The 14,997-nt window shown below is 50.7% G+C and overlaps 4 protein-coding genes and 1 pseudogene across 5 annotated transcripts, besides 1 other annotated feature; 2 read left to right on the top strand and 3 right to left on the bottom strand.

The window, feature by feature from the left end:
* The first annotated feature begins 926 nt into the window (after positions 1-926).
* On the top strand, positions 927-2,039 carry NCS54_00967000 (annotated as a pseudogene). Its single transcript has 3 exons — positions 927-1,051; positions 1,215-1,269; positions 1,503-2,039.
* Positions 927-2,039: a sequence feature.
* Positions 2,040-4,219: 2,180 nt separating this feature from the next.
* Positions 4,220-6,206, top strand: NCS54_00966900 (Hypothetical protein; the record flags this gene model as incomplete). Its single annotated transcript, XM_053155009.1, has 4 exons — positions 4,220-4,646; positions 4,711-4,949; positions 5,009-5,283; positions 5,339-6,206. The coding sequence occupies 4 exons, from the start codon at positions 4,220-4,222 to the stop codon at positions 6,204-6,206; spliced, it is 1,809 nt and encodes a 602-aa protein (XP_053010984.1).
* Positions 6,207-6,800: 594 nt separating this feature from the next.
* On the bottom strand, positions 6,801-7,393 carry NCS54_00966800 (Hypothetical protein; the record flags this gene model as incomplete). The annotated part of the gene is made up of 2 exons (XM_053155008.1): positions 6,801-7,309; positions 7,360-7,393. The coding sequence occupies 2 exons, from the start codon at positions 7,391-7,393 to the stop codon at positions 6,801-6,803; spliced, it is 543 nt and encodes a 180-aa protein (XP_053010983.1).
* Positions 7,394-8,302: 909 nt separating this feature from the next.
* NCS54_00966700 (Hypothetical protein) lies at positions 8,303-9,497 on the bottom strand (the record flags this gene model as incomplete). The annotated part of the gene is made up of 2 exons (XM_053155007.1): positions 8,303-8,326; positions 8,379-9,497. The coding sequence occupies 2 exons, from the start codon at positions 9,495-9,497 to the stop codon at positions 8,303-8,305; spliced, it is 1,143 nt and encodes a 380-aa protein (XP_053010982.1).
* A 615-nt stretch (positions 9,498-10,112) lies between these two features.
* Positions 10,113-11,310, bottom strand: NCS54_00966600 (Hypothetical protein; the record flags this gene model as incomplete). Its single annotated transcript, XM_053155006.1, has 3 exons — positions 10,113-10,700; positions 10,762-11,041; positions 11,102-11,310. 3 exons carry the CDS (start codon positions 11,308-11,310, stop codon positions 10,113-10,115), a joined length of 1,077 nt encoding a protein of 358 aa, XP_053010981.1.
* Positions 11,311-14,997: the final 3,687 nt, after the last annotated feature.

Below are 14,997 nucleotides of genomic sequence, written 5' to 3'. Positions count from 1 at the left end.
TGCAGAAGAAGATCATTTAAGCAACATCAGGATATAATACTCGGTGCCATTCACTCCGAAAGACCTCGGCAATGATCAACCCGAGAGATCGACACCGACTATTCTGGTGGATGGAAACAATGCCCCCGCCCCCATCGAGGACATGATCCCGGGAATGTATAGGCGGGGAAGACAAAAAGACCACATGTTGATGGATCGACTTTGGGGGAGATGGCATGCTGTGACATGATTGGTGGAACGTTGTTGGTGATGACTTCTGGCTAATTTGGCAATGCAACCTATTTACATCAGTATGCGGGGAATCGCTCAACCTGGTTAGCTATACGACTTGAGTTAATTCTAGCGTTTTTCAATATTTACGACCAATTCTAGAGAGAATCATGCAAGGTCATTTCCTATTCCATCTGTTCGTATCTATTTACTATTCCTCTGTCTTAAGTATACTCCTGTCTAATTGCCTACTACTATTAAAGCTACCCAATTAGGGTATTTAAGACCTTATTTATATCCAATACGTAGACCATCATTTGAGGCCTCATTGTCAACGCCTTTAGGTGAATCATTGTCGGGTGATGGCCATTCTTTGTTTTAAACTTAAGGACACATTCGAAAAGAACGAGAACAGGCACTGACTATAATACCCTAGTAATAGAATTGCTGACATGGCCAGTTAATGTACAAACCCCTTCATTCATCCATAGTCGAAATATTTGTCCTAACGCAAGAGTGACATGAAAGGCAGAGTGAGGTTCTACAGCTGCCCTCTAAATTCACATCTCTATACCCAGGCTAGTTTATCTTCCCCTCGTTTCACAACAACATTCATGTTTCACTTTCTATACAGGTCCTTCGTCATAGAGATGCGAGATGTTATAACTGGAGACACCTTGATCAATCTGCAGGCCGCCGATATGGGGCAAAACACCATGTCTCTGGGGAGTCAGGGAAACACTCTTCCCTCTCATCCGGGGCAGCTAGCCTCTAGAACGCTCATACAGTATTCTTCATTTTCCCAGTCTCATTGGTTCCATTCTTCGGAACAGATGACTTGGTGTGTCGTCACTGTTTTTGACCCAATATGCGGGAGGCCGACCAACCCCGATTAACTTCCTTATGCACAAGGAAACTATTTCCGCCATTTTCTTCTCTCTCCTTTTCACTACAGTGGGTACTCAATGTCAAGAGAGACTTATCGTTCTGTTCTGAGATTCCAGTGCCATTAATCATGGCATCCGAACCGTTCGACAGTTTTCGATCCTCATTGAAAGGGTATGAGACGCTGTAAAGATCCCCTTTGCATCGACTCACCTCCTTAATAGTTATTTCAACCAAGACACTCTCTCGGATCTTTCTGTCACCTGCGATGGGCAGACCTTCAAGGTCCATCGACTGATTCTATGCGCCCACTCGAAGTATTTCGCCAAACAATTGAACGGCCCATGGAAGGTAGTGATCTGGGGTATTAATGAATGATTCTCTATTCACACTAACTCATTTGTTAGGAAAGCTCCGAACAGGTGGTCAGCATCGAGGACTTCGATGTTGGCGTCGTTGAGGCCATGTTGCACTTCATGTACAACTTTGACTACAGCAACGTCAACGGGACTTCATCCATGGTCTTTGAAGCCCAAGTCTATCAGATCGCAGATAAATACGACATAGGTTCCCTCAAAGAACACGCCAAAAAGAAGTTTGGCGCGGCTATTGAGATCTGTTGGCCCATGGACGACTTCCCTCTCGCCATTACTGTTGCCTACACTACCTCGCCCTTGGAAGACGGGGGACTCCGAGACCTTATTATTGAGACCTGCCACGACAACATCAATGATCTTCTGAGCAAGGGCTATTTTTGCGAGGTGTTGAGGAGCACAAATGATTTTGCAGCTGACTTGGTGCCATTCTTGTGCGCCAAACCAGTCCCCAGTATCAAACATCACAAGTGCCCTTCGTGCGAAGTCACTTTCCCCGGCGATTTGTCTCCCGGGTATCGGTACTGCCCCTTGTGCAGCTTCAGGAGCGACGATTGGCATAATCGCCAACGGTAGGCTACCGTGGTCCGGCATTTGGGTTGTGCATTGCGGAGACAAGGCTATTGCGAGGAGAGATTTGCATCCCTATCCACCTACCATTCCTCTGTTTCTAGTACCACTGAGTGGTTATCCAAGGTCGTATCATGTTTCATAGATCTAACACGATGAAAATTAAACTTAACTCCATATTAAACAGCGTAATGGGGGTGAAGAAACACCTCTCCCAGTCATTTATTCTTGAGGATGCTCCAAGTTCATGGTGGTGATCAGAGGTGAGACATAGGATAAGACAGGATGGGGAACGCTGATATCCTGGGTTTTCATCTCGAATGAGCGTCTGCTGGCTATCAACCCTATCAGCGGCATGAGAAGGGCTCGTGGCAACAAGCACTAGGAGGCTCCTCTCATGCCAAGCTGAAACAAGCCACGTCCACAATGGCCCAAACGCCCGGCATACAATCAATACTACTAGTGGTTGATATGACTGCCACTGCTCTCACTCCTTTCATACAAAAAGGCAGTACAAAAAGATAAAACATACAACAGCGGGTATTCGCTAGTCGTCACCGACCTAACTACTAATCCGCCCCTTACTAGCTTGACTCTGGGAGAGCAGACGGGATCCCGTATTTTCTAGTAGGTATGGTCGTATGTGACAGATTGTCGGGGCGGCAAGCTCATGAGCTTCCCCGAGGCCCTGATGCCCGAGTAGCCGGGAACACAGTGAAGGAATATTGCTTCAGATCCATTACAAAACTGTACCAGACCCCAGGAGAAGTCTCAAGCAACGGAACTTTCAGCAGCTCAAGTTGGCAGAAAGTGTTTCTAAACGTAGTACCCTGTAGCATGGTGCGTGGGCAAACTATCACCAGAGCAGCAGCTACTTACAGATACCTTGGCCCAATGTGAGGAGGAAGCTGAAAACTCCCCTTGAGTCATGTTACATCATAGAGTTTCCAGCCGGGGCAGAGTTAATCCACAAGGTCCTCAGCTATCACCAAGGTTGTTGCAGAGGCAGCAAGATAGTGTCTACAGGTAGGCAGAGGTTTAACCTCTCTGGGGGACGCCAATCAATGCCCCCAGTCCCGAGATTGGGTATTACTCGATGAAAGTTCCCAGAAATAAATACTGCTGACCAACTATCACATTCAGGAGCAGGTATTCTACTGCGTCAACGCGATTCAACACGATTTCAGGTGATGACAGAAACTCCATCTCCCACCTTAGAGGAAAAATTGTCGTAGCACTGTTGTCCCCTGAAAGTCCCCTGAAACTTCAGGGGGTTGAAAAGCTGTCTTAGCCAATCATGGAGTAGCGCTTGATAAGCCAATGAACGCGTATCAATGAGTGGGTCATCACGCTCAAGTCGCACGGTGTGGGTCCCAGGAAAAGTCGCAAGTTGCTCAAACACTTTATTACGCGCCTTGGGATGAATACGCCAGACACCTTCTCGAATCCTTCTAGCGCTCGATTGTGCATCGCCTTTGCTTCCTTCAGCTTGCCCTGTTCTGAAAGCAAAATCCCTAAAAGACCCGACGAATGGGGCCCGTGAACGTCTCGGGACTTGTGATCTTCTCGTAAGTTCAAGACAGTCTAGCGTCCACGGATTGGATGGATCCCGACGATGTCCAGGTGCCGTAAGTGCCGTTCGTTCCGGGGCCCTTGCAGAGACTCTTTGACCTTCAGCCTATCAAGTTGCCTCTTGTGGTGCGCCGTGTCAACGCCATCTGTTAGGGCTTGTTACCTGTAAGCTGCGGTGGAAACCATATCGTCACCCTGTACGGAGTACTTATTACTAGGCATCGGCGACAAAGCTGACAATAAGATCACATCAGTCACGAGCATAATACAAAAGGAATGCTTACCCAGCACACCCGTCTCTATAAATGGGTGCATGCCGTCCACCATCACTGGTTGTCAGACGGCGTGCCTGAGCTCAATGAGCAGTGCACGGTTCTAGATGGTCCATATACTAAGCCCCTGTAAAAGAAGCTTCGTCTTCGGGAAAGCTCGCGTCAACGGATCATTGTGCGGGGACGTTGTACGAGCGACATGGAACATGCCGACCCCGGAATGGCGTATCCGGCTACCCTTCTTATTACCGTTGATAAAGCGGCGTGTCCCACGCGACACAGCACAGCGGTTTCTGTTCAAACAGCTTCAATCGTCGACCAAAAGTGACTGACGCCATGAATAAGACATCTCACACTGATGAGCCCCTCAAGGGTGATAACGGCTACAACCAGAGCCCCAATCCAAACTCCAGTGACCTCACCACGAACGAGGACTTCAATGGGCTCGTCAACACTCGGACCGTGCTACAAGATGACTCTCAGGCACTGCCAGACGCGGCCTCCAATGTCCCAGGACAGATAGCCGGCGACGCTCCTATCGAGAACGCCGGCCGTGCCAAGGCCACGTATCGGCTGGCCTATCGGTCAATCGACCGTGGCCAGCCACCCGACGGCGGTCTGCGGATGCCCGCACCCGCCCACCCCCCACCGGCTCCGGCTGGTGATGACGCCGACCGCGGTACGCCGCTGCAGCGCCTTAAGAAGATGCTCATTACCGTTGGCTCATTCGTTGGGCCAGGTTTTATGATTTCGGTTGCCTACAGTATGTTGGATATTGCCATCCTGTAGGCATTTTCCCTTCACCTCACTTACATGTGCGCGTCCAGTTGATCCTGGCAATTACTCTACGGACATCGCCGCGGGAGCCTCGTATCGCTTCCGCCTCTTGTTCATCGTCCTCCTCTCCAATCTGTTTGCTATTTTCTTGCAGAGCCTGGCCATCAAGCTCGGTACCGTCAGCGGCCTCAATCTCGCCGAGGCCTGCCGTGCGTTTCTCCCTCGATGGCTCAACTACATCCTGTACGTCTTTGCCGAGGCTGCAATCATTGCCACAGACATAGCAGAGGTAGGCCCTTGTTTGATCCCCTGTTTCTATCTTTGCGTCGACGGGTGCTGACCAACTAGGTGATTGGATTTGCCATTGCATTGAACCTTCTCATCCCTCAAGTCCCACTGGTGGTGGGATGTGCCATTTCCATCATCGATGTTATGGTCATCCTCTTCTTCTATCGTCCACATGAGTCCATGAAAGGCCTACGATATTTTGAAATGTTCATCGTTTGTCTGGTTCTGGGCGTCGTCGTTTGCTTTTGCATCCAGCTCTCTCTGATCCGTGACACCTCCCCGAGAGAAGTCTTCAGGGGTTATCTGCCATCAAGCTCACTCATTGAGTCTGAAGCGTAGGTTCCAGATCCTTAATCCCTCGCCTTTACCCTCCCTCTAACGTTCAGTCAGTATTTATCAGGCTTGCGGAATTCTTGGCGCGACAGTCATGCCTCACAGCCTATATCTAGGATCCGGCATTGTTCAACCTCGCCTGCGCGAATACGATGAGCGAAGCGGTCTGTTGCCTCGTCAACTTACCTCGGGATCCTCTGTTCTTGATGAAGGCATCGACAAAGGCTACTACGTCCCCTCTGAGAGCGCAATCAAGCACTCGCTCAAGATTTCCATCATTGACCTGGCTACCTCTCTCTTCACGTTCGCGCTCTTTGTCAACTCTGCGATCCTCATTGTTGCTGGTGCCTCGCTCTACAACAATCCAGATGCTCTCGAAGCAGACATCTTCGGCATTCACGATCTACTTTCCAAGTCTATCTCTCCCGCAGCAGGCACCATATTCGCCCTGGCACTACTGCTCTCGGGAGTCTCGGCTGGAATTGTTTGCACCATTGCCGGTCAAATGGTCAGTGAGGGTGCCCTGAACTGGAAGATCAAGCCTTGGTTGCGCCGCCTTGTGACCCGCAGCATCAGCATCACCCCAAGCATCATTATCGCGGGAGCAGTGGGCCGCTCCGGGCTCAACGCAGCGCTTAATGGTTCGCAGGTGGCTCTGAGCATCATCCTGCCGTTCGTTACTGCGCCGCTCATTTATTTCACCTGCCGTGATAAATACATGACGGTTCACACCGGCAGGGCGCGCTGGCGTACGGCGGACAGGGATGATGAGACAGCGTTGGACCGGGTAGTTGGCGAGGGAGCCGAGCTCGAACAAGAGGGCACCAAGATGACGAACTCGTGGTACACGGCGATTCTCGCCGTCTTGATCTGGCTATTCATGGCCATCATGAATGTGGCTAATTTGGTGTTCCTAGGCAAGTAGGCGGCGTCATAGTGTTGCAGTTGCTCGGTGAGGAGTAACTGCGTTGTCACTGGACCTGGGAGAATGAGCATTCAACCTGCTTTCACGTGAATATGTACGAGCAAGCTCGGGTTGCATGCGCCTGATCGTCATTAGTACGGATCCTAAGTCTGCCTCGCATGTACCATTTCAGGGCAAGGAAATATCAGCGGCACATGAGAGGCACAATTGCCCTGTGTGTCAAACTCGTCGCCCATTAGCGGGCTAAGGGACAGTACGTCGACATTTTTCCACCGATCAGAATTATCTCATGCAGCACCACATTTCCTGGTACACTCGTCAATCTTTAGTGACCGAGTTGCAATTCGTAGTCGAATGTCATAGCTTCAAAGGAACCCTCAGGAAAGGATCAAAGACTGCCCCCAAAGTCCACCCTGCAAACCAACGCACATGAACAGAATCAACGGCTCGGTATGGTGTTTTTTTCGTGGGCACAGCCCTCGAACATTCTCATTCAAACATATTGACTGACGGTCAAACTATTTTTTACACATATTGGTACAGTATCATCTTTCCATATCGCCATCAACATAGCCCATCGCCGTAACCCCCTTTCTAGGCTTGGACGAACCCACAGCCGGTCTTTCCATTCTCATTCGCCACTGCAATAGCTGAGCATGCACCGTTCGAGCTTCCAGCCTTTCCTGCGCAGCATTTAGATGCACAGTCAGCGTCAGAGAGGCACTGGCCTGTGATAAACTGCTGGCCGTTTCCTTTGCCCACATTCTCAGCGCCTGGGGCATCGCTGTTGACCCCAGTGTTGGCAGGTGCTTGGGTTCCTGCAGTTGACGTAGCCTGGCCAGCAGGTTCTGTAGAGACGACGGCTTCCTGCTCGCCGTTGCCGCCGAATCCGCACCCCTGCTTGCCCTGCTCGTTGGCTGCCGCCTTTGCTGAGCAGACGCCGCTTCCGTTGAGGGTCGCACAACATTCACTTGCGCAATCGGCATCGCTGAGGCACGCTCCCGTGATGAACTGAAGGCCTTGACCATTCCCGACGTTCTTATCCCCCGCGGGGTCTGCCGGGAGGGCAAGTGGGTTGGGAAGTGCCAGGACGCTGGCGAAAACTAGGTTTCTGTCAGAGCGGAGGCAACAATGGGAGGGAGTCTTTCCATACGGGCGAAGGTGAGTGAAATAGCGAGTTGAACCATTGTGTACGGTTTTGAACTTGATGTTGAAAGTGGTTGTGTTGAGAGTAGTCTTGTTGTGAGGTGAGGTCTTTGTGCGTTGATGTGTTGATGTGTCTAAGAGATGTGAGGTAGACTGGCCACTCGATCCCTTAAATAGTTCATTAGATAATCGCATTTGTTGTCGGAAGCCCTCGAGTCTCATACTCGTCGGCCGACTCAAGGCCGCAGATGAGCGCTAATCGATACACCCTCACACATGTTCGAAGGCATTCATGTTACGGATGTCGGCCTTCCGGTTACACCACATGTCATTCACAACTGCTTGCAAAAGGGGTTCTGCTTCATGATCTTCGAGCCTGTTTCGTTCTATTTTAGCCCAAACCCCGACCAAACCACGTTTCATGATCGTCTAACGTTGGATGAGCGCCAACTAGCGCTAACGTTTGAGGATCGTCGCAGGGTTGCACATTCAAACAAACTGAAGCAAAGATCCCGATTGGGGGCTAAGGATTAGTTGTTCTCCCGACGAGCCGGTTCTCGGGAACATGTGACAGGTTGTCAAGCTGCATAGGTGGCAAGCCCCGTGAACGATTCAGCGGCGTGCCCGAAACATGCCCCTATTATGCTAGTCAGAAACCCGCCAGACGGAACTGTTCCATTTTTTGCAGCCACATCGGTGTTTACACGCTCTGTTAAATGCATACCAGCTTATTACCCAGGGTCTTCTTGGTTTTCGTTCTGATGGTCCTCTGATAGTTATACGGTATTGGGTTTTGATACCGTCATGTATTGATGGCTGTTTTTTGCTGTTGCGGATGATGGCTTCTTGTCACCATTGCGGACAATAATAAATAATGGTCCTCTGTTGACTCTCGCCTCGATAAAGCTTTCATGCCCTTATATCCCAGTCCATAATCACATTCATAACCCTCAGTAGGCTCGTGCAATCTGCGACTAAAGAAATTCAGCACTACTCACATAAGAACTATCATCGTGCCCTACTTACTTGCTGGTAATAATGGCCCTCACCATCCCTCTCTGGAAACGGAGCAGCATACTGATCCCCTCCTCTTCTGCCAGCTCCCCAACGTTTTCCGCCCATGACATAGACCGTGAAACTCCCTATCCTCTTGTTTCTCGGGTTTGTCGTAGGATCTAGCCGCCAAATGTACCGGAACCATGCCACGACTGCAAGCAAGCCCCCCAGTACGCCCACGGCGAGGTAGATGACACCAAACGCTTTATGCTGTAGCTGGCAATACGGAAAATATGCTGCCTTTGATATCGCACCAACACCAACACCGCCAACACGGCCCGCAAGTCCAATGGCCACAATGGGAAATGCAGTAAGCGCAGAACTTCGACTCGCCAGAAGAGGGAGACCCACGAGAACGTAAGCGATAATGGCTGCGCCCCAGATTTTGTTCTTCTTCCCGGCAGGGGACAGCACAGCAACGGGGGTGATGAGCGCAGCGCCGACCGCGATGACAACCAGCATACCGAGCCATATGGTCCATCTGCGGCTCCAGCGAATCCATGTACCACAAACAAGCAGCCAGAGACCAATCACTGCGACTGGAAGGGAGGGATACACCCAAGTTGATACGGCAACGCCCGACGTGTTGCCGACGGGAAGATGCACCGCAGTGTTGACGGTAAGACCTGTGGCCACGATCGAGAGCGAGTCAATCAAGATGGACTTGATGAGCTGAAACTTGCTTAAGCCGCGAGTGGCTGGAGGTTGCACCTCTCGAGACTCCGGTTCGTTGTCTCCTCTCGCCGTCATGTCGTGACTCTGACTCTGACTCGGGGTCTGGTCCTGGTTCGAAGCGTTCAATACATCGTAAAACGGGCCAATATAGTATATATATGGCTCTTCTTGTGTTGTCCTGGCGTAACTGAGGGCGTATATGGCGGCGCAGCATGGCATATAGGTACGAAAGCACTGCCACATGACAGAGTTCAAGTACATCTGTGCGCCATGGGTCCACAGTAGCGGAAGTTCAAGCAACCACCAGGTCACGTTGATGGCGATGATGGTGATGATGATCATAGCCCATTCCAACGCCGAGTCGGTGCAGTTAGAGTTGGCGAGATCGCTATCGGTGCTGTCGCTCTTGTCCATGATGCTGATGATTCTACGCCGAGGGATGCCAAGTTCCGAATGCGAAAAATGTTTAGCCCAGGCAACCGTTAATTAATAAGGGCCAACGGTTTTCAGCTGGTCTTGGCATTGGCAGCTGCTCGATGTGCCTTGGATGTGATCATCACCCGATGAGCTTGCGAATGACCATGGCCCAACGATGCTGGTTGGCTAATGCCTTGGCAAATCTCTTAGCGACGTTACATCTCCCAGGGATCAAGAAAATGCACGTATCAAACCCCAGAAATCCCTAACCACCCCAGCCTGGTAGGGCTCCCCTTATCTGAAACGTTTGCATATGAGAAAACGCCTTGCGACTGCGGCGCAGTTATCAAGGCTTGCAGAAAGCATCTAACTCTGTTCGAAATGGAGTGCTGCTTGTTCATGCGCTTTGCAACGTTGTGGGAGGACGTGGGACGTGGCGATATTAACTCGCGGTCAATTGAACGCCAGCTGATCGGCCTAGGAGACTGCCGCTTAGCTATCCATGCAGTATTTCACTCAGGACGTTCCAACAATAGGTCTTCATGAAGTTCGAAAGCGACTGTATTCAGCATCTATTGTCTAATCAAATCATGAACCCCAACAAGCGCCTTTTTAGCCGATCTTCTGCACGGCAAGGTTGTTTAACGATGTAAGTGCCCACTGAGGAGTAGCAATCCATCTCACTGTTATTTGGCTATATCCAGCCGCACTTTCAGGGATGTCAACCGTGTTCTGGATGCTCGTCACAAGCCTCCCGTTAAGGACTTTCTTGGGTGAGATCGGGGGAAAGGTGGCGGTGATGTTGGTGCCCTTAGTGGGATTGACAATGTCAAAGGCAAAATACTGGCCCCAAGGCCCTGTTGGTGCAGGAAACGACAATAGATAACTGGTAAACCCAGCCTGGTAGCGACCAGCCTCCATGTAAACCAGCGGGAGGTACCGCAGCGTAGCAAGGCTGTTGTCCATGGGGGAAAAGTTGAAGGACCACTCTGTCCCTCCATTAATAGTATTCTTCCTCATCTCTCCTGGCCAGGTCTCGGGAAGCAGCTCCCAGCCGTTCATGGTGCCGTTCTGGAAAGAAAGGCGGTTTATTGTGCCCGTGGGAGCGACTGTGACAGTCTGGATCCCAGCGGCAGCTGTAGAGACTGTCGTCCACGTCGTGATCGTGGCTGGTGAAGGAGTTGTGAAGACGGTGTTGATCTATATATTATCGTAAGCCCGGTCCTCATAGCACATACAATCATTTCTGAAAGCGACGCACCTCTGTAACTGTTTCGGTGCCTGCAACGTATGTCACGCTAACAGTTGACGCAGGGACATCAATGCAAGAGCAAGCTGATGTGATGCGGCTGGCAGGATATGTGACTCCATTAGTCATGCACTTCGGGGGGTTCACTGAAGCATCACGCTTGGCCAGGATATCCGGATCAAAGGTCACGGTAGTGGTTGCCGTCGCAATAGTTTCAGTGAATACAGTCGTAGTCAAGATCTCGGTACTGGTGGCGGCGTCGGCAGTGAGTTCGGTCTGAACTGTTGTGGTCCTAGGGAGAGAGTCAGTTTGTGAATCACTCTGGGCTCACAAGTATATGGCAGAGTCTCACTCAGTGGCAGTTATAGTGGCAACTGTTACAGTAGAAGGCGAAAGGTTGGCGCAGAACTCGCTGGCTTGCACGGAATATCTCTGATCGATAAAGCATCGAAACAGGTTATCGCGGTTGCATGCCGCACGCTCAACCAGTGGAGGTGATAGGGCAGCAGCATCGCTTCCGACGGCGGCCAGCGCCACAGCAAGTAGTACGTTGTTTCTCATCCCGTTTCAGACAAGGACAAATTTCCGGGTGGTTTAAGAGAAGCGAACAAAAGCCACTTGACTTGGGAGGAAAATTACATATATACCAATTGACAGTGGAACAAAAAGATGAGGCCTCATGGATGGTGCCACATTATTCAGTGGACACCATCAGTCGTGATTGGGCAGGCCACGGTCGAGACCGAGGCAAGGAGGAGCACCCTAACCACAAAGGCCGAGCTGCTTCAATAGTCATGGCAATAGTCTGCTCGTTTAAATTCAGCTCGCTCTTTCACGAATCAGCCCGCCACATGCCTACCTAGAAAAGACATGAATCCGACATCAGCTTGCAAAAGCTCAATTCCGCGCTCATGTACCCGCTGAAGGCTTCGTTCATGCTGCTGAATTGCCTGTTCGCAGCTGCTATAGGCTCTACCCAGCAGCACTATTCTCGGTACCCTGTAGCCAAGCAATGGCAGACAATGGAATAAATGACCGCTATGGGCTACCACGGGCGTTGCTAGCTCTGTTTCGATGTAGAGGCTCCCTTGGTTGACGAAAGGTACCCGGTTCAGAGGGTATTTATCCCAACACCGATAGTGTAGGCGTGTTTAACCTTGAAGGCCTTCTCCTGGCACTGAGTCAAGCGACGCTTATTGATATCATGCTTGGAGGAATGCTCTCAGCTTTTTGCTCTTTGACTGGGTTGCGTCCGATAAAGGGCTGTTCTGGCAGCAACTTACATAAAACCAGGACCCAGACTTGATTCTATCGCGACTATTTGCTTTGTCTGGAGACGGAGATTCGCATCAATCGAGATCGAATTGTCGGCAGGAAGGCTTCGGCTTTCAGTTCAACTCCGCGTTCTGTTTCCAGTCGGCTGACTATGCGGTCGAGGTTAGAGCGAGAAAATAACGAAATAGGCTTTTTAGGTGTCAAACATATCTCTGCAATAGATCTTCCGTTGCCGAGAAGGAGAACGAGGCTTCCTAAGGCTGTGCAATACAGTTCGATCAATCCAGGCACCTAAGCTGACTTCCAGCCCATCCGTCTTACTGGTTAGGCTCTATCTCTCCAGTGGTTACGAACTTGAGCATGAATTGTCTAACACATGGACTCAAGTACTTACAGCTACCCTCCAGTTATCAAGGTCCCTGAGCAATGGCAAGCTTGAGAGTGGACTAGCCTGTCATCCCACCGTCGAAGATTGGCAAATATCTAGGAAGTAATAGTAGACATGTTGCGAGAATTAGTCTAGAATATGGCAAAATAATACAATAATCTTTGAGATGCAGGAAATCACAGCACCGTGACCATTCTACCGTTGGTGTCCAGGCGAAAGTCAACATTTGGGACAAGATTAGCAAATAGTTCCACAGTCCTCTTGGATAACAACCCCAAGTACCAGCACTATATAAAGAGAGAGACCATGTGATGTCCAGATGTAGCAACTGCTTCGTAGACAGGGAATTGAACGGTTGCAGATGCGGTAATCGGAGATTGCGAAGTATGGCGGCGACGGCGAGAGACGTTGCAAGAAATCTCCTTTTGTGAATTGCGTGCATCCTTTGTCCCAGTTTTGCTACATCTTGCATCGTCACTTCACACGATATCACTCTGTCAAAATTAAACCCCTCCTGGCTTCATGCGAGGCATCAGCTTTCACCAACACGTGCTACTCCATCTGCACTCACTAGGTCGTGACGCCACGAGCATTAGCCTGGTAAAGCCAACGCGTGGCAGGGGAATGACCGGGATTGTGCAGATGCTGTAACTGAGCTATAACCTAGCTGATACAACTATTGCGCATCGCAATCACGACAACGAACGTCGAGTCGCATCGAGTCCAAGCACAGATAATAATCGCAGTTCGTCTTTCTGCCGTGCTGCCTCACTGCTCCCCATGCGTAAACAGACCAGCCCCTCAGTGTTTCTCAGAACCCATGGTAGGATTACGCGCCAGATACAGCGGAGCCAATCTATCGAGGTACTTTACCATGTGTGTGATAGGTCACCTCGATCACGACTGGTTCGGTGGAGCTGTCCAAAGCTTCTCGGCATGGGAACGATACCAATCATTCCAGTCTCGTCTCGTATTACCCCGACTATGGAGTAGTCAGATCCTCTTCGGACCCCTGATGTCCATCATCTCCACACCGGTATGCAGCCGGGGCGCCCGCTCGCATCAGTCACGTTGTACGGTTGCATCGGAATCTATATTAGCTCCCGCGTCCCTCCCGCTTCATGAATCACATCTCGCACTCATGCTACGCAGCAGAGTTAGGTTGGACCCTGTATCGGCTTTTCATGTGGTATCGGAACGGCGATCTCGTCTCACTAGTGGCTCCTTTGCTGGCCGTGGTTGTTGGACCGAAGCAATCATCCCAGCTGCACTGCCCACGTCTTACGCGCAGTTTGATCACCCCCTTACACATGCAGACTATACGCGTGGCTGATCCTGGCCGATCCGAGAAATCTCTTTGTGCTTCTTGACTCAGTGCGCCGCAGATAACGCTGAATTCTTGACGTTTTGTTGCTGGATCTTGTCAATGCCCCCACCAAAGTGTCCTCCTCGATGCTACAGCAGCCAGTAGGACCAACGCGAAATACGTGGCGTGTCTCAGCCAAGTGCTGATATGGGTCTTGCAGCTCACTGCGTCGTATTTTACCCTGTCTATCCCGGCATGTGGAGTGGGGTGGTCTGCATCAGAACACACGGGCCGTGAGTCTGAGGGATCTTTGGAATGGACACTTCAGCCGAGGTTCACATCTTGCACACCTGCCGAGGAGGTGATGCACAAAACGGGCGTGGTGAGTGTCAGTCCTTCCACAGCTGCTCTACCAGCTACAATGCCAGCAAATGCCACCCCCGATGGCCTCCCGGTGGATAATGAGTCAAGGTTCTTTCAAGACCAGTTCCATCCCAAAAGCAAAACGCTGAAATAAAGTTCTCATTTGACCTAAAATATATTGCCAAGAAATGCAGTCGAAAGTCTATCAAAAGCGGGACAACAAGGGCATATCTGACGTTCACATGCTCCGTGCTGCACCCACAGTTCTTTGAGACACTCTGCACAAGAATTGAGGCATTTTGTGGAGTTGCTATCATCAGTGCACCTGTAGCTATTCGGTGACACCTGCGGTAAAGGTGGGCCAGGACGAATACAGCAGCTCGATCATGCCCATTCTGCTACGGCATTGCCCAGCGTCTTCCCCGGAGGGCCTCAATGAGCATGAGTCAAGCTCAATAGCCTGTCCTAGCAAAAACATTACGGGTGTTGGCTTCTCCTTGTCCTATTTGGCATCCTCCGTGGCCATGAATCAGTTTCAACTGCAATCATAGCTCTCTTTCTGCAGGCTTCGCTGCAGGCCGCACCCTTGTCTCGGAACAACGGGAAGCCTACGGCAGAAGCTCTGACTAGCAATGGCCTTGTACTCGCAGGGTTGTAAGACATGTCTACACCCTGCCGTGCAACCCCGCAAAATTGCCGGGCGTCGATCTTCGATATGGCATGGGTCAAGACCGCCTCAACTGGGGATCCCATAGGTCAGCTTGAAACTTGCCTATTGGGTAGTGGCGCAGTAGAGGTGCTAGCATGGTATATATCACGACCAACCAACATGGACTTTATGGAAAGTTCAGTCTTCTGAGAGATTCTTCTTGCCATAAATTCCCCTATCTCCTCAGGGGTCGGAAGTCAAGTTGCC

Source organism: Fusarium falciforme, chromosome 7, assembly GCF_026873545.1.
Source record: "Fusarium falciforme chromosome 7, complete sequence".
NCBI classification, from domain to species: Eukaryota; Fungi; Ascomycota; class Sordariomycetes; order Hypocreales; family Nectriaceae; genus Fusarium; species Fusarium falciforme.
The sequence above is the reverse complement of the archived record's forward strand: the minus strand, read 5'-3'. Positions and strand labels throughout refer to the sequence as shown.